This window comes from Arabidopsis lyrata, assembly GCF_000004255.2.
Source record: "Arabidopsis lyrata subsp. lyrata unplaced genomic scaffold ARALYscaffold_7, whole genome shotgun sequence".
Lineage (NCBI taxonomy): Eukaryota > Viridiplantae > Streptophyta > Magnoliopsida > Brassicales > Brassicaceae > Arabidopsis > Arabidopsis lyrata.
Genome location: NW_003302549.1, coordinates 23991924 through 24009045, shown reverse-complemented (window position 1 = coordinate 24009045; position 17122 = coordinate 23991924). Strand labels below are relative to the sequence as shown.

The following is a 17122-nucleotide window of genomic DNA, read 5'->3' as shown; positions in this document are numbered from 1 at the left end:
TATTGTTGGCGTATTTAGTTGAAGTGGCAAATGTTACAAAGGTAGTAAGGTACAAAATAAGCCTAATTTAGAGCTTACTAAGGTGGAAACGAACTTTTTTTAGAAAATCGAATTATTAACTTTTTTCATCAACGTCTCATTCAAGTTTTGATTTAATCGATGAGAAGCATTCCATCAGCCTTAGCAACGTAGATCCGGCTACACCTATCTATCAATGCTTTCTCGGACTCACAAGTTATTGTCTCTCCTCATCCATTAGGTGGTTACTTGTATAAGAAGTGGACTGCACAATGGAGTCTCTAAAGAACAAAAGCTGCTCATAGTTATGCCAAAGTCTCCTTGAAACTGTTTCAAACTAAACCAATCGGGAAACTGTAGTTTATTTTTGTCTTCTTCTTTTTCGAATGTTTGCTATATATGGCTTGTCTAAATTGATCGCCATCAATTTTCTTTAAGTTATTATTCGTTGAAGCCAAATGACAAAAGGTACAACAGAAGCCTAAGTTAGGCTTACTATCGCAAAACTTAACATGTTCAGAAACCAAACGAAGTTTGCTATATATGGCTTGTCTAAATTTTGCTCTTTGAAAATGAAACCGTTTCAATGCTTCGGCATCTCCTGGTTTCAAATACGAAAACAAACTTTCATATCTTGAAGATAGATTCCAGCTTTGTAGTGTGAGTCAAGCTTTGTCGAGCATAGTATTATAGTTGTGATGTAAAAAAGGTGTACTAGCTAGTGCCCACTGATGAGTCTTCAAGGAAGAAAACTTCCTCATAGTTTTGTTCAAAAGCTAAATTATACTCCTTTTAATTTATAAATACTATCTCTCTTTTTTTTTTTTTTCAAATTACAGACTTTCCAGCAGCCAAATTACATAGTAGCACATTTGATGCGTTTAGTATTTCCAATTATTTTAAATAAATTAAATTTTACGCAAATATATTTTGAATACATCAAACTATGTATACATAATCCCACTCAAAATAATTTATGATGAAATAAAATATAATGTGATTACTTATAAATATTTTTAATTCAATTATATAAAAATATTTTGAATTTATTCTAGAGAAATATTATTTTTGCAAATAGTTAATTTAATTTATAAAAATAATATAATTGATTTTAGAGTATTTATCTCTATTACTTATATATTTAGACTTTAAAAACATTTTTTTTTAATTTCTCTCTTTCAAAATTTTCTTAAATTTTGTAAACTATAAATTAGTTAATATTAATTACTACTAAATTCACGTTTTAGAAAAATATACTACTATTTATCAGAATAATCAAAAGAAATTTTGAGAAGATTTTGAGAAGATTTTGTTTCCATATAGGTGTATATAATTCTATTTAAAATAAGTAATTAACAAAAAAAAATTGTAGTAAATTCTAAAATATTGTGTTTGCTTGTATGGATATTAAAGTAATTAATATTTGTGAGATTTGTTTGGATGTTTAGGTTTATCGGATGCCTTTGCATGTCTTGTCGAACCTGAGAGCAAGTGATTTAGAAACTCCCAACTCTTCTCTTCTGACTAAAATCCCAAAAAAATTGGGTCTTGGATTAAGCTTTTGTAACAAGGTAGGTTTCGAAGTTTATTAAATCTGTTTTTGGGTTTCTTAGTTCACACGTTTCCTTTTGGGTAGATCCCTAATTGCGCTGTTAAATTTCTTGTTCAAACCAATTGCTTTACCACTTTAAAGAAAATATCTTTGTTTGTTTGTAGTGAAACTGTTTGGTTATACACTGTCTTCCTTCGTGCTGAGAAGATGGATCTCTTAAGCAATTTGCCTGACGATGTTCTTTGTCATGTATTGTCCTTCCTTCCCACAAAAGATGCTGCTTTGACTTCCGTTCTCTCAAAGCGGTGGCGTAATATGATTGCATTTGTCCCTAATCTTGATATTGAGGACTCTGTTTTTTTGTATCCCGAAGAGCGTAAAGAGGAAAGAGATGATATTCGACAGCTCTTCATGGATTTTGTTGATAGAGTACTGGCATTGCAGGGTAACTCTCCCATTAAGAAATTCTCCCTCGGTTGTTCCGGTGTTGACTCGGATCGAGTGGATAATTGGATACAGAATGTGATGGTGCGTGGTGTTTCGGAGATTAATCTATCAATCCTTTTGGATCCGGAATCAGGAGATAACTATAATCTTTTTCCAAAAGTTTTTGAGAACAAGAAACTAGTTAAGCTCGAATTAAGATTTGGATTTGATATTTGTTGGTTGGATGGGACCATTTTCTTACCGATGCTTAACACTCTCGTTCTTGAATTAGTTTCGTTATCTGTTGATATGTTTGAGATTCTTCTTCATGCTTTGCCTGCGCTTGAGGAATTAGTCCTGGATAGAATACACTGGAAATATTGCGATGTTGCCGATTTGACTGTGTCAAGTGCAAGCCTCAAGACCATAACGATAAATCCCAGCGGTTGTTTAGATACTTTGTCATTCGATACACCTAGTCTTGTTTACATATGTTACTCTGATTATGTCGTGGGAGATTACCCTCTAGCTAAAATGGGAAACTTGTTTGAGGCTCGAATCAGCCTTTGTGTAATTGAAGAAGATATCAGCCGAGCAAGAGCGCCAAACAATGATTTGTTAGAGGATGATGAGTACAATGTTGTTCTCCGATTTGCAAATGTGGGGAAGCTTATGAATGGCATTCGAAATGTACGGTATCTCTATTTGTCTCCTAATACTCTTGAGGTTAGTTTTCTTCCTTTTCTCAATTGTGATATTTTTTATTCACTTGGTCTCAATGAAATAAAAGAAATAGAACCAGCACTTTGTCTCAATCATCGCAGTCTTGTTTGTTCGGTCCCATGTTTAACAAAATAAGCAAAAAATTTAATTGTGCGGCTTGTATTGTTATCAGGTGCTTTCTCATTGCTGTGAATCGATGCCAGTGTTCCATAACCTCAAATCTTTAACTATAAAGAGTGACGAGAGGCGAGGATGGCAAGCAATGCCAGTTCTTCTAAGGAACTGTCCATATCTTGAAACTCTAGTCCTTGAGGTATAAAACAACTCATTTTCCAAAAATGTACAAAGATAGAATTCATAATTTGGGTCCCTTATTGTCTCCTTTATGGTTCCAGGGTCTCTTGCACCATGTTACAGATAAATGCGGGGATGCATGTGACTGCGTTACCCGAGAAGAAAAAGGTCGTTCACTCACATCTTGTCCAGTAAAAGTGTTAGAGATTAAAGAGTCTCAAGGAACAATGAAAGAAATGCACATGATAAAGCATTTCTTGGACTATTTTCCGTGTTTAAAGGAGCTAAAGATCTATATTACGGAGAAGGGTCCTACACAGCGCGAAGTGTCTGAAGTTATCGCGGAGAAGATAAAACTCTACAACAAATCATCGAGTAGCAATGTCCAGCTCCTGGTTAGTGGTTACCATGCATAAGAAGTAGACTGCACGATGAAGCCTCTGACGAACATAAACTAAAGCATATATATGCTTATAAGCCGAAAAGACTTTACGCGTTATTTAGCTCAGGCCATAAACTGATGTTAAACATTGTCCCTATGATCATAATACGTAGTGTTGTGTCCTAGTGTAAGACCAATGAATGCAATACAACATCGAACATAAAAGACTTTCTTTTGTTTCTATTTTCATATATGTAGTAAACATTTCCCAAGTAAAGCACGATACGATAACTCATGGAGATAATAGTAATTCAGTTTCACAAGTAATTAGCTTAAGACCTTGAATGTTTGTAGCTACCTACAATGGTTTTTTTTTTCTTTTCCCAAAAAATATTTTATATCATTCAAGAAAATGGAATCTAGACTTTTAATGTTTTTACCGATTATTCAACCAAATTACTCCCTCTGTTTCACAAAGAGTGTCATTTTAGAGTTTTGCACACAGATTAAGAAAACATTAAATTTTTTGTTTTTTCTAAACAAAAACATCATTAACTATATACCTAAACATAATCTGCCCAATAGTAAAACAATCTGCAGAATACTAATAGTCATAAAACATAAAAAATCATTAAATTTTGCATTAACCTAAAACGACACTCTTTGTGAAACAAAAATAAAACCTTAAAACGAGACTCTTTATGAAACGGAGGGAGTATATTATTCAAAATTGATTATTTTAATTCGAATCGATAAATTTAGGTTCTGTTCACACCCCAACAGGAAATTTTCAGAACTTCCTTTGAAGTATGAAGAACCTTGAAGAGAAGTCAAACGAAAGTGTTACGTAACGGATGCATGTCCACGTACCCAAATGAAAAGCACACACAATTTACATTACATTACAGAAACGAAACGCTCGAGCACCATTAATTAATGATGGATTTACCGTTGACAGCTTTCATTATATAACCAAGACTTCACGTTAATCTTTCCCTATTTTTGTGTATTTCGAATCTTGTTCTTTTCAAAATTGTGTTCGATTCCTTGCTCTTATTGATTGCTTCTTCTTTTTTTGTGTGTTTGATTCGTTGCTCTTACCATTATAGTTTTTGGAGCTCTTTTGACCCAAAAAAAAAAGAAATTCAAAGCTGTTGGAGACTCATACGTGTATGGTGAACCCATAACAACAATACGCGTTTTATAAATGGGATATATATATAAAGTCTTATCCTATTATTCCGAGTTATAAAACACTATTAATGTTATTGTTAAAAATGGGTGAATGCACGTGGATTCTATGAAGAGAGCTCGTGTAAGCTCGGTGTATGAAGGTAAAGAGGGAAATAGATCGAGAAAAGGAGAGGAAACTCGAAGAGATCAATCTAAACACGCGAGAATGACCGCGAAAGCTCGAATGAACGTTCACAAAGAGAGCATGAAATCTCTGCCTAAACATAAAAAATCGATGATGATCATGAAGTTGATGAGAAAGAAGGATGAGATGCAAAATGATCAAAGTAATGTTATTGCTAGTGTTGTAGAAAAGGAAAAGGAGGAGAAAGAGAAAGGCGCGGTGGAGAATATCAAGGAAAAGATGGAAATGCTCTCTACAAAATGTGTTGAGGAGTGGCCGTATAAGTTAACATATGAAGAGGAATGGACGTGGTTTGCGTTTGCGTTTGGGTGGGAATGGTGGCAGCGTTATGACGCGGTCATGAGCGGTGAGAGTTGGTTTAACTAAAGATTAAGGGTTTTAATTTGTTACATATATTTTGGGTTGGTGAAACTATACATAGATAATAGTTGATACTTTGATAGGATTTCTTAAGATCGACGAAGATATTAAGAAATCAGTGTATATCGACCGAGACAATAATATATCTTTAAAGGGTTCAGTTTCGTTTATGTTTATATATAGAAACTTCTCAAAATTTCGAATAATATGTTGAAAGACTTGAAACAACTAAGATTCAAATGTTTATATAGAACACTTAGACTTAGAAATAGATATACATAGTATGGGAATTAGTCGAAAGGAAACAAAACTAGGCATTGCGCTAAATAAGAAACAAGCCGTTTTGGTACCATATAAGGGAATAATTGCTGGAGCATTCTCATAGATTTGAAAGTTTGATCTTTACATATTATCAGCTCATATGCGATCAATAGGGTCAAGGATGACATCGTTGGAGTTCTCCCATCACCTTCGAATCGATGAGATGTTCAACAAATCGGTTCATGGTATCCCTTCGATATGCATTACGGGGGCTTGTTAGGAACGTGAGATTTCAATATAAGGGGTATTATCCAACGCATTATAGTTATTGTCAAATGGTTTTTGAGTTGGATTTCTATTCAATAAGATGGTGAGAAAGTCTAACTTTTAATTTGCTCAATAATATGTTCTAGGTAGGGTTTGTTGTTGATCCAATAAGTGGAACTCAGTTCGTGATGGATTAGAAGAACCAATATTGTCGAAGATCTACTAAAATAAGATGAGACATAAAGTGATTTTCAAGAAAATTTAGCCAACAAATAGACTACCTACACTGGATTAACCTTTTTAGAATCAATTTTAGGAGATAATGCCTAATTTATATACATTCTAGTTAGCAACCAAATAAGTCTACACAAATTATTAAAAAAAAAAAAACTTCAAAGAACTTTCCGTTACAAATTAGATGAGTTCTTGTAGTTTCATAAAGTCAATGAACACACAAGTTTCAAAATGATAGGTGAGATCATTAAGAAAAGGGTCTTAATCATAAATTTAAAAATGGACTCTTAATTATCCACAAGCGCCTATCTTTATGTATATGGCACTGGCACCGTCCACAAACGTGTCTATCATCCTTTCAAGTGGACCATCCTTTCCTTTAAGGTATTACTATTACCTTTGTGTGACTGATATCTACAAACACATGTTACACACTTCACAGTCCTTATAAAGGATATTTACTCTAATATTATTTCTTATAACGTTTTTCTTCTAAAAACAATGGACAAACGAGAATATAAATCCATATGTTATTTTTATCTAATAGTATCTATTTTTAAACAATTTCTTATATTCTACTGATAAATTACCTAGAATACTAATTGTACATGTATATAGTGTCTCATAAACTCCACATATGAAATCTGTAAAAAATCAAATGAAAACTATCGTATGAAATTATCCGCAACATTGAATCTTATTTGAATTTTTGACAAACTTAATATAAATTGTAAACATGATCCATAGGAGATCTAAGGTTTATATTGTAGGTGAAAATTGTTTATTATTCTAGTAGTATATTACCACTAACGCATTTTTTTCTTCTTAACGATTTTTTTGTATATTTTCTTATCGCAATAAAAATTCTAAACCTAATTAAGCATCGGAAAAATCAAGACGCAAGAATATATAAAATACATATTCATAAATCAGACATTTGACAATCCGATATAAAATGTCTCATAAAGAGAAAACAACACAGACAATAGGAATGAAATAAGCAGAGATAATTTATATGAATGTTTTAGAAAGGGAATTAAGCATCGGTGAAGCTTGGGGGCTTGTAGGCGATGAAACTGATGCATTGGACTTGACGGTTGTTGTCGAATCCGATGATCCTAATGAAGGCATTAGGGTACTCCTTCTTGCATTCTTGCACTTCCTTCAACACTTGAGCGGAGTCGGTGCATCCGAACAATGGAAGCTTCCACATTGTCCAGTACCGTCCATCGTAGTATCCGGGAGTGTTTCCGTGTTCACGGTACACAAATCCGTGCTATAAACACATAAGAAAACCATTCGATGGACAATGATAGCCTCAACTTTGGTGTAGAAAATAAGCTTATTGACTTTGGTTTTTAGCTATGTAAGAAAATAATATATAATGATTAGAGACAAAGGAAAGGTTCAGTGTTTATTACCTCTAACTCGAATTCAACACAAGGAATCCACTTGTTGCGGAGAAGGTAGTCAACTTCCTTAGCCAATTCGACGTCAGTAAGGTCAGGGAGGTAAGATAAAGTCTCAAACTTCTTCTTTCCGATTGGTGGCCATACCTATAATTCCCGAATCCAATTCCAATTATTCTATGTTTTGTTCAATTACACTAATTGCCATGACAAAAGACATCTTTCATTAATGACTTTACTTTACCTTCATGCAGCTAACTCTTCCCCCGTTGCTTGCGATGGAAGTAATGTCGTTGTTGGCCTTGCGGGTGACCGGGAAAGCAGCGGATGACTTCAAGCCGGAGAATGGAGCGACCATGGTGGCTTGAGCCGGGGAGGTAACCACAGCGGCCGAGGAGAGCATAGAGGAAGCCATTACTACTTCTTGTTGTTTCTCTTCTTCTTTTGCTCTTTTCTCTTACTTACTTGTTTGTCTACTGGTTTTGTCATCTTTATATAGTGAGAACCGCAACAGGAAAAAAGCCCCTCATGATCAAAGGGTCCATAATTCATGATAACGTCGTTTACTGCCACAGGATTAAGGAAAGGTGTTGACACCCTTATCGGTACGGACCACTAGGATAATGCCACGTGGCAGAAAACTCCATTATCTTATCTTCTCTTGTGGGGGAAACGAAGTGAATGTGTGGTTATTGGTTTCCACTTGATCGGTTGCTTTTGGCTCCTTTCGTTTGGGAGGAAAGAAATCAGACGCATTACCTTAAATTTAATGCTTTTGGATATTTTATTTACCATGCATGATTTAATTTGGCTTCACTTGATTTGGTGAATAAGGTCGCATTAAAAAAGGAGTTCTAAGAAAATTATTTAAATTCGACATTGAGATAAATGTATTGTAATGCATAGCTTAGAAGTTCATTACTACTTCCGTTTTATTAATACTGATTTTTAAGATTTTTCGATAGGTTTATCCATGATAAATATTGTCTGGGTAACCTGTCGATTCTGGAGTCATTCTTAAAATCACTTACCACAAAAAAATTGTCAATATTCTTTTCTTGGAAAAACTATATATTATCTTCAAATGATAATATATTAGCCAACAAAAGAAAAGAGAGACGGAAATTTGAATAAATTGATATCGGTTAATTCTATACTCACTGCAGTTTTAGCCAACTATACTTTTATTTCTGATTTACGTATGGCTAACAACATCTTACTGTTTCGAGAGTAAATATTTGAGAACCAACAAGGCAACAACAATTAGATGCAAGATATGTTTGTGGTAGAAAGCGATCGAGCAAACAACCGAAACCATCATGCATCTACCTGTATCATGCTCATGCGGTAAGCTTCCATCATGGAAGAATTTCCAAGAAAACCTCCCAAGGTCGGAGGTCCATGGTTTCTTCTATATGAGTTAATGCTGCCTCTCGATCAACAAGTAAGACCAGCTCACGATTATCTTGTGACTCTGGCAGTGCCAGCTCTAAGGGTGTGCTAGAGGAGCAAAAGCACAGGGTCCTCAAAAAAAAATTTCAATTTCCTCTAAGATTGAGGGTCCAAAATTTTCACTATATTATTTAAAAACCAATTTTTATACATCAGCACAAGGTCTCGAATAATTTTGAGCCGGCCCTGGACTCTGGTCACATACATACTCACATCACAATCACGATGTGAAACCCACCCCACCGTTCCTCTTTGAGTACCACGCCGTTGCACTTACGGCCCACTTAATCACAAATATGGCACCTCAAGTTGATAACCACCGTTTCAACTTAAGCATGCATTTTTCAAAAAAAAAAAACTTAGCATGTAAAAATGGCGGATCATGAGGAATTTTCATAATTCATTTCAATCAACGGTGTAGAACCAAGGCAAGAACTCACCTTAAAGTCATGTAAAGCTATGGTCGTGGATCAAGACTGCCACCTTAAAGCTCACAAATGCCCCCATTTCAACCATATGAGAAGAAACATGTATACAAAGTACACAATCACCATAATTGGTCACGAAAAAACTCTCATATAGGGCAAAGAATCACAAGCTCCACTCCACTCCGCACCTCAACCAAATAAACATTTTTCGAAAGTGAGATAGTCCTAACCCATCCATCTAAGTTACCAGCTTCTGTCCCTTGTCTTTTTAAGTCATTTTTTTTCGTCGTCTTTCTTTTTCTTGAATTTTATTTGAAACGAAAATGTGGGAAGTAAATCAGGGAGATGCAAAAAAATGTTCGGTAATTTCAATAATTATTTTTATTTGTATTATATTTGAATCATGTATATATTTTCTATATATCGTTTGCATAGAAGAATCTAAAAACATTTGAATATTTTTGTCAAAAAAAAAAAAACTAAAACCAAACATGTAGATGCTACGTTTTCTTTATCATTTGGTTTCTAGTTTCATTTAGAACTTTTTGGGAACATTAACTGCTTTTCCTTATAAATAACTGTTAAGTTTCAGCTTTTAACGTGAACACAATTTCCAAAATTTAGTAACTTCATGCTAGACAAATTTCAGTCTTTGTCGATCCTTGCTTTATATAATGCCATTTCTTGGACTTGAATTAAACTGAATATTCCACTTAGGCGTTTGGAATACATGTTTATAATTTTAAAAGCATACATTTGGATTTTGTTTATAGTGTATACGTCTTTTACTACCTTTTGCTATCTCCAATGGCTATTTCATCTTAAAAGGTTACACCCCCTTAAATAATCTTTTGTTCTAAATCATCGAGGTTTGATAAATTGAGGCATCTTTGTTATGCTTTCATGTGCAAAATTTCTCGAAACAATGTAGCCAATTTCTCAAAAGCAAGAATAATGAGGAGAATTTAAATGAACCGGAATGTTGTCAAAAGGAGCTAAACGAAAAATAGAGCTCAAAGAGCTAGAAGAAAAAAAATGAAATCAAATGAGTAAATATAATTATAAGGAAATTGATAGAAAAAACCTTCAAATTTTTCACTTTCACACAATAATTCCTCAACTTTTAAGTCGGCTAATTAATTTCTTAAATTTGCATTGACCACATAGAATTGGATTCCGAAATACTAGTCAACGTTGAACATTCCAGAAAGGGAATTAAGCATCGGTGAAGCTTGGGGGCTTGTAGGCAATGAAACTGATGCATTGGACTTGACGGTTGTTGTCGAATCCGATGATCCTAATGAAGGCATTAGGGTACTCCTTCTTGCATTCTTGCACTTCCTTCAACACTTGAGCAGAATCGGTGCATCCGAACAATGGAAGCTTCCACATTGTCCAGTACCGTCCATCGTAGTATCCGGGAGTGTTTCCGTGCTCACGGTACACAAATCCGTGCTATAAACAGATGACAAAACCATTCAATACCATTGATAGTCGAGGAGTCACACGGTTATAGTCTATTTCGGGTTTTAAAATCCGGTTATTGACTTATGTTTCTACCAATGAACAGAAATAATAAAGGATGATTAGAGACAAAGGAAAAGTTCGGTGTTTAGTACCTCTAACTCGAATTCAACACAAGGAATCCACTTGTTGCGGAGAAGGTAGTCAACTTCCTTAGCCAATTCGACGTCAGTAAGGTCAGGGAGGTAAGATAGAGTCTCAAACTTCTTCTTTCCAATTGGTGGCCACACCTATAACTCCCAATTCCAATTATTCTAAGTTTTGTTCAATTTCACTAATTACACATGACAAAATACAGTTTTTATAGGACATTACCTTCATGCAGCTAACTCTTCCGCCGTTGCTTGAGATAGAAGTAATGTCGTTGTTGGCCTTGCGGGTGACCGGGAAAGCAGCGGATGACTTCAAGCCGGTGAATGGAGCGACCATGGTGGCTTGAGCTGGGGAGGTAACCATAGCGGCAGAGGAGAGCATAGATGAAGCCATCACTACTTCTTGTTGTTTCTTTTACTTGTTTGTCGATTGATTTGGTCATCTTTATATAGTGAGAACTGCAAGGCAAAAAGCCCTAATGATCAAAGTGGCCATAATTCATGATAACGTCGTTAATTGCCACAGGATTAAGGAAAGGTGTTGAAACCCTTATCAATTCGGACCACTAGGATAAGACCAAGTGGCAGAAAACTCCATAATCTTATCTTTCTCTTGTAAGGGAACGAGTGAATGTGTATGGCTAGTACTGGTCTCCACTTGATCGGTTGCTTTTGGCTCCTTTCTTTTGGGAGGTGAGGTGAGAAATTTAATACTTCTTAGTTCTGTCTAATTGTAAATATCGGTTGAATACTTTTTACATATATATTAAAATGATTAAATTTCTATTATCTTGTATTAACACATTAATATTTTTATTTTCCCATTTGATTATCTTAACTAAAAAGAATATAAGTAAATTCTATTAAAAAAAACTACTTTGAAAATATAAAACTACATTTTGTGTAAAACAAAAATAAAGTCTTGCAACGGTATTTTGTTAACTTTCTCACGTTCTTGTTCTTAAAACATGATTACGCTGAGTAAAAACCATTCACAAAAACCTAACTGGAAAAAAACAAAACGTGAAAAATGATAAATGATCTTTTAATTCATCCCGCACATTTTAAAATTATAATTAAATCAGATAAAAGTCATTTATCTGCTAAATAATACTCTCTTTGTTTCAAATAATACTCTCTCTTTTGAGGTATAATTAATTTCGGATGACAAAAAAAAAAGATAAAAAAAAAGATGAAAGCACAAAGTTTAAGAAATTAACTAATCTTGAGTTTTTAACATTAAAACAAAAATTAATATCTATTAAAAATAATTTAATCAGTGATATAATTTACTGCATAATGTAAATAGTCAATAATCTATTAAATTTAATGTTTTACATAGAAACTTGTATTTTTTCTTCAAAGCATTATATATTGTGAAACAAAAAAAAAGGTCCAAAACATCCTATAATATGAAACAAGCAATTTTTTTGCCTTTTTTTAAAAAAAAATTGTTCAGCGTAAAATTGTTTTTGTTTTATATATATATACATTGATTTCGTTATTTCATAATTCAATTATTTCTCTATTCATCTTACAACGAGTACATGCTAACGAAAATATTGATAATAGAAAGAAAAAAATATGTCACTAATTATGTCTTATGCAGTATAAGAGAGTTAATGGTCATGCAAAGTTTCAAACTAAGAAGAGGAAGTTTAGTTGAGTTTATATCATTCTTATTAAAATTAGGGCTGCCTATAGCGTTACAACTATACTATATATATCGTTTCAACTCCTATCCACATGTACTTTCGACATCTGCCCAACTCTCTATAATTACGATTAAAAATAGTTCAAATTGCAGTAAAAAAATATGTGTTTATATTAATCCGAGGTTGACCCGACAAAACAAATGAACACGAGTCAAACCCTTATGGTGAAAGAAGTCTTCGAAGCTGGTCGGATCTGACTCGGGTTGGCCTACAGTAAACGCGATTTGAACGATTTTTAATCGCAATTATAGAGAGTTCTTGATTTTGGTTAATTATGGAGAATTTAATAGTTTAGGTGGAATTAGGAAGTTTAAAACAAGTATAAGGTGAATTGGGCAGAGGTCGAAAGTACAGGTGGATAGGAGTTGAAACGCTATAGTATAGGTGTAACGCTATAGGCAGCCCTTAAAATTATAATGTATGTTAATCTGTTTTTAAACTGGGACATGTATGTACAATTACTAAAATTTATAAACACATAATGCATATTGTTTAGAAAACGATCCAATGCTATAGGAACCCATGCTACCGTTCCTTTCGGAGCACCACACCATTGCACGTACGGCCCACTTAAAATGTGGCACCTCAAGATGATTTCCACCATGTCAACTTAAGCATGGAAGACATGACAGATTGTGGGGAATTTTCATAGCACACTTCAATGGACGGTGTGGAACCGAGGCAAGAACTCTCCCTAAGGCCACAGGAAGAAGCTATGGTCATGGATCCACAATACCAACTTAAAGCTCACAAATTTCCCGTGAGCAGAAGCGCGTACAAGGTACAAAATAGCCAAAACCGTTCAAGAAAATAGTGCGGAGGTAGTCAACATTGCTCCACCCACAGCAAAATCAAATAAATCTTTTTTTCGAAAGCGAGATCGTCCTAGCCCATCCATCTAAGTCACAAGGTACTGGCCCTTTCGAGATTTGATTTATTGAGGCATCTTTGTTATGATTTCATGTGCAAAGTTTTTCCAAAAAGGTATCTAAAAAGGTCTCTCTTCTATTATAGGTTAGTCTAGAGAATCAAAAGCAAAAATTAGGAGGGAAATGTAAAGGAAATAAAATGTTGCTTAAAAGAGCTAAATCGAAGATGAAAGAGTTCAAAGTGATAAGATCAAAAATGAAATGATATGAATAGATATAATTATAGAGGAAATGATAGAAAATAAACCTTCAACTTTTTCACTTTTCGCAAAACAATTGCTCAACGTTTAAGTTGGCTAGATAATAGTTACTTAAATTTACATTGACCATACAAAATTGTTCCGGATAGTCAACATTGAATATTCCAGAAAGGATTTAATTAAGAATCAGTGAAGCTTGGGGGCTTGTAGGCAATGAAACTGATGCACTGGACTTGACGGTTGTTGTCAAATCCGATGATCCTAATGAAGGCGTTAGGGTACTCCTTCTTGCACTCTTGCACTTCCTTCAACACTTGAGCGGAGTCGGTGCATCCGAACAATGGAAGCTTCCACATTGTCCAGTACCGTCCATCGTAGTATCCAGGTGTGTTTCCATGCTCACGGTACACAAATCCATGCTATAAATGAATACGAAATCCATTCAATGAACAATGATTAGAGACAAACGAAAATAAGCTTATTGACTTTGGTTTTTAGCTATGTAAGAAAATAATATATAATGATTAGAGACAAACGAAAGGTCCAGTGTTTATTACCTCTAACTCGAATTCAACACAAGGAATCCACTTGTTGCGGAGAAGGTAGTCAACTTCCTTAGCCAATTCGACGTCAGTAAGGTCAGGGAGGTAAGATAGAGTCTCAAACTTCTTCTTTCCAATTGGTGGCCACACCTATAACTCCCAATTCCAATTATTCTAAGTTTTGTTCAATTTCACTAATTACACATGACAAAATACAGTTTTTATAGGACATTACCTTCATGCAGCTAACTCTTCCGCCGTTGCTTGAGATAGAAGTAATGTCGTTGTTGGCCTTGCGGGTGACGGGGAAAGTAGCGGATGACTTCAAGCCGGTGAATGGAGCGACCATGGTGGCTTGAGCTGGGGAGGTAACCACAGCGGCAGAGGAGAGCATAGAGGAAGCCATCACAACTTCTTCTTCTTTTGCTCTTTTCTCTTACTTAATTGTTTTTCTATTGGTCTGGTCACCTATATATAGTGTGAACCTCAAGAGGCAAAAAGCCCTAATGATCAAAGGGTCCAGGTTCATGATAACGTCGTTAGCTGGCCTGCCACAGGATTAAGGAAAGGTGTTGACACCCTTATCTTATCTTTCTTTTGTGATGAAACGAGTGATTGTGTTTGGTTTACTAGTCTCCACTTGATCGGTTGCTTTTGGCTCCTTTCTTTTGGAAGAAAAGAAATCAGATGCATGACCTTAATTCGGTTTACCTTAATTCGGTTAATAAGTTCACACTTAGTAAATACTATAACAAGAATATCTATAAACAGAGTCCTGACTCATAATGCATATCATATATAATGTTTTTGGACCTTTTATTTATCTTGTATGTATAAATTTTTTAAATTTGGTTTACCTTAATTCGGTTAATAAGTTCACACTTAGTAAATACTATAACAAGAATATCTATAAACAGAGTCATGACTCATAATGCATATCATAATGTCAAAGCTGAACGTTGAGATAAATTTATCAAAATAGGAAAACCGATAAGGGCAAAAATAAAATAGCAAAAGCGATCAATACATTAGTCAAAACAAACATGTTAAAAAATAGGAAAGACCAAAAATGAAAAGATACACTTGTATAAAAAGAAATTGTCCCTATTGATTATCTGCAGATTACTTCAATAAAAAAATAATAGAAGAAGGCCAATTCGAACAACGAACGCAATGCATAGTCTCTCGTGGTTTCTGCTCGTCATTGGATTGTCCGTAGGGTTGAGTAACGCAAAGTGGAATGAGAAAAACGCTGTCTTCTTTAAGAATTCTCTTGGTCGGAACAAAGTCTTGAAAGTAAATTGCATATCAAATGACGACAATCTAGGCTTCCACTTTTTGCGTCCTGGAGAAACCTACGATTTTAGTTTCCACGATAGTCTTTTCAAATCAGAATTCTATTGTGACCTATGGCAAGGCCCTGATTTCAAGTTGCATGCATCATTTATGGCATATGAAGGTGGTGGTTTCATAGTTCATTATGGTAAAAAGAACTTTTGGGATGCTAGAGAAGACGGGATCTATTTCACCCATGGCCAAAAAATGCCCAAGTTAGAGTATAAGTGGAAATAATAATTAACCACTCAAAAAAAGATGGAATTTAACTCATCTTTTTGTTTTATTTAGGTGGGCTGCCTGTAGCAATACATCCTTACTATAGCCGTTCAATTCATATTGTATATCTTGCTCTTTCAACTTTTATATGTAAATGTATCTTATTATATTCCCTCCGTTTCAAAATGTAAGATATTTTGACATTTTTTTTTTTCAAAATGTAAGACGTTTTGTTATCCCAATGTAAAATAATAATAAAAGAATTCAAAAGCAATTGTGTGTTTTTATTAAATACATGTAGTAACATGTTCTTTGCTTTTATTAAATGCTTTAAAAAGAAAAAGGAATATTTTGATTAAAAATACTCTTTCCGTTTTATATTACTTGTCGTTCTAGGTTATTTCACACAAATTAAAAAAAAATTAAAGTTATTATTTTACCTCTAATTAATACATTATTTCGTTTGATATAAGTAATTAATAATCTTAAGAAGTAGGGTTAAAACTGAAAATTCAATCATAAATTTGCATTGTAAATATAAAACGACAAGTAATATGAAACAAAATGTTAACTCTAAAACGACAAGTAAAACGAAACAAAAGAAGTATAGTTTTTATTAAGTTACGTGCAAAACCTTAAAACGTTTTACATTTTGAAACCGATGGAGAATTAATAATAAACTTTGTGGGTATGTAAATTTTTCAATACGAAAACTTCCAAGACTTATGTCCTAACCTAAACTAATATTAATTTGCACCTATATGCATGCATGATTATGTAAGAAGACATATAATGATAAAATGATTAGAAATTTTCACGTTTAGGGAAAAAATGACTTATCTCTCATCATTTGACAAAATGAATTTGGGCTTTCACCATTTAGCAATTAAGTCAATTTCAGACAAAAATGCTCCTGTCAACAAAAAAAATGTATAGCAGAAGACAGTGATTAGTTAGCTATAGTGTTCGAGCAAAAAAAATAAAAATAAAAAATAAAAAAAACATAATTATTTTCTTCTCCACATTTTCTCTTGTTTTCATATTATTTCTATTTTCACTGTTATAATTATTTTTTATTTTTGTACATTGATATCGGGTCCATATTTCAAATTTTTAAAAGGTATATTATGAAATGTTAGTCAAATTAACCAAGTTTATTAATATTGGAGTCCAAGTGTAAACATGTTTGTGTTATTTTATCCAATCCGTTAAGGATAATGTGAATAGTGTGTCTGATGGAGGGCTGATGAAACTAACCTGGTTCGGGGGTGAAAACGCAACAAAATCCAGATTGAAGGCTCCAAATGTGGATGAAAACAATGAGAAAGTAGATGAGAAAAATAAAATAGAGGACAATAAAGAGGATAGAGAAAAAGAGGATG

At 34.0% G+C, this 17122-nt stretch overlaps 6 protein-coding genes across 6 annotated transcripts; 3 read left to right on the top strand and 3 right to left on the bottom strand.

Moving 5' to 3' along the window:
* The first annotated feature begins 1728 nt into the window (after positions 1-1728).
* LOC110226133 (putative F-box protein At5g38390) lies at positions 1729-3725 on the top strand. Its single transcript, XM_021016784.1, has 3 exons — positions 1729-2722; positions 2892-3032; positions 3115-3725. Exons 1-3 carry the CDS (start codon positions 1778-1780, stop codon positions 3427-3429), a joined length of 1401 nt encoding a protein of 466 aa, XP_020872443.1. The 5' UTR covers positions 1729-1777; the 3' UTR covers positions 3430-3725.
* Positions 3726-4648: 923 nt separating this feature from the next.
* Positions 4649-5286, top strand: LOC9304849. The gene has a single exon (XM_002870796.2). The coding sequence runs from the start codon at positions 4681-4683 to the stop codon at positions 5137-5139; it is 459 nt and encodes a 152-aa protein (XP_002870842.1). The 5' UTR covers positions 4649-4680; the 3' UTR covers positions 5140-5286.
* A 1501-nt stretch (positions 5287-6787) lies between these two features.
* LOC9304848 (ribulose bisphosphate carboxylase small chain 1B, chloroplastic) lies at positions 6788-7806 on the bottom strand. The gene is made up of 3 exons (XM_002868730.2): positions 7549-7806; positions 7317-7451; positions 6788-7171 (listed from the first exon to the last, which is right to left on the bottom strand). The coding sequence occupies exons 1-3, from the start codon at positions 7717-7719 to the stop codon at positions 6932-6934; spliced, it is 546 nt and encodes a 181-aa protein (XP_002868776.1). The 5' UTR covers positions 7720-7806; the 3' UTR covers positions 6788-6931.
* Positions 7807-10220: 2414 nt separating this feature from the next.
* Positions 10221-11350, bottom strand: LOC110226891 (ribulose bisphosphate carboxylase small chain 1B, chloroplastic). Its single transcript, XM_021019776.1, has 3 exons — positions 11024-11350; positions 10804-10938; positions 10221-10639 (listed from the first exon to the last, which is right to left on the bottom strand). Exons 1-3 carry the CDS (start codon positions 11192-11194, stop codon positions 10400-10402), a joined length of 546 nt encoding a protein of 181 aa, XP_020875435.1. The 5' UTR covers positions 11195-11350; the 3' UTR covers positions 10221-10399.
* A 2326-nt stretch (positions 11351-13676) lies between these two features.
* On the bottom strand, positions 13677-14627 carry LOC9306912 (ribulose bisphosphate carboxylase small chain 1B, chloroplastic). Its single transcript, XM_021019777.1, has 3 exons — positions 14422-14627; positions 14202-14336; positions 13677-14063 (listed from the first exon to the last, which is right to left on the bottom strand). The coding sequence occupies exons 1-3, from the start codon at positions 14590-14592 to the stop codon at positions 13824-13826; spliced, it is 546 nt and encodes a 181-aa protein (XP_020875436.1). The 5' UTR covers positions 14593-14627; the 3' UTR covers positions 13677-13823.
* Positions 14628-15313: 686 nt separating this feature from the next.
* On the top strand, positions 15314-16014 carry LOC9306911 (S-protein homolog 8). The gene has a single exon (XM_021019826.1). The coding sequence runs from the start codon at positions 15360-15362 to the stop codon at positions 15756-15758; it is 399 nt and encodes a 132-aa protein (XP_020875485.1). The 5' UTR covers positions 15314-15359; the 3' UTR covers positions 15759-16014.
* Positions 16015-17122: the final 1108 nt, after the last annotated feature.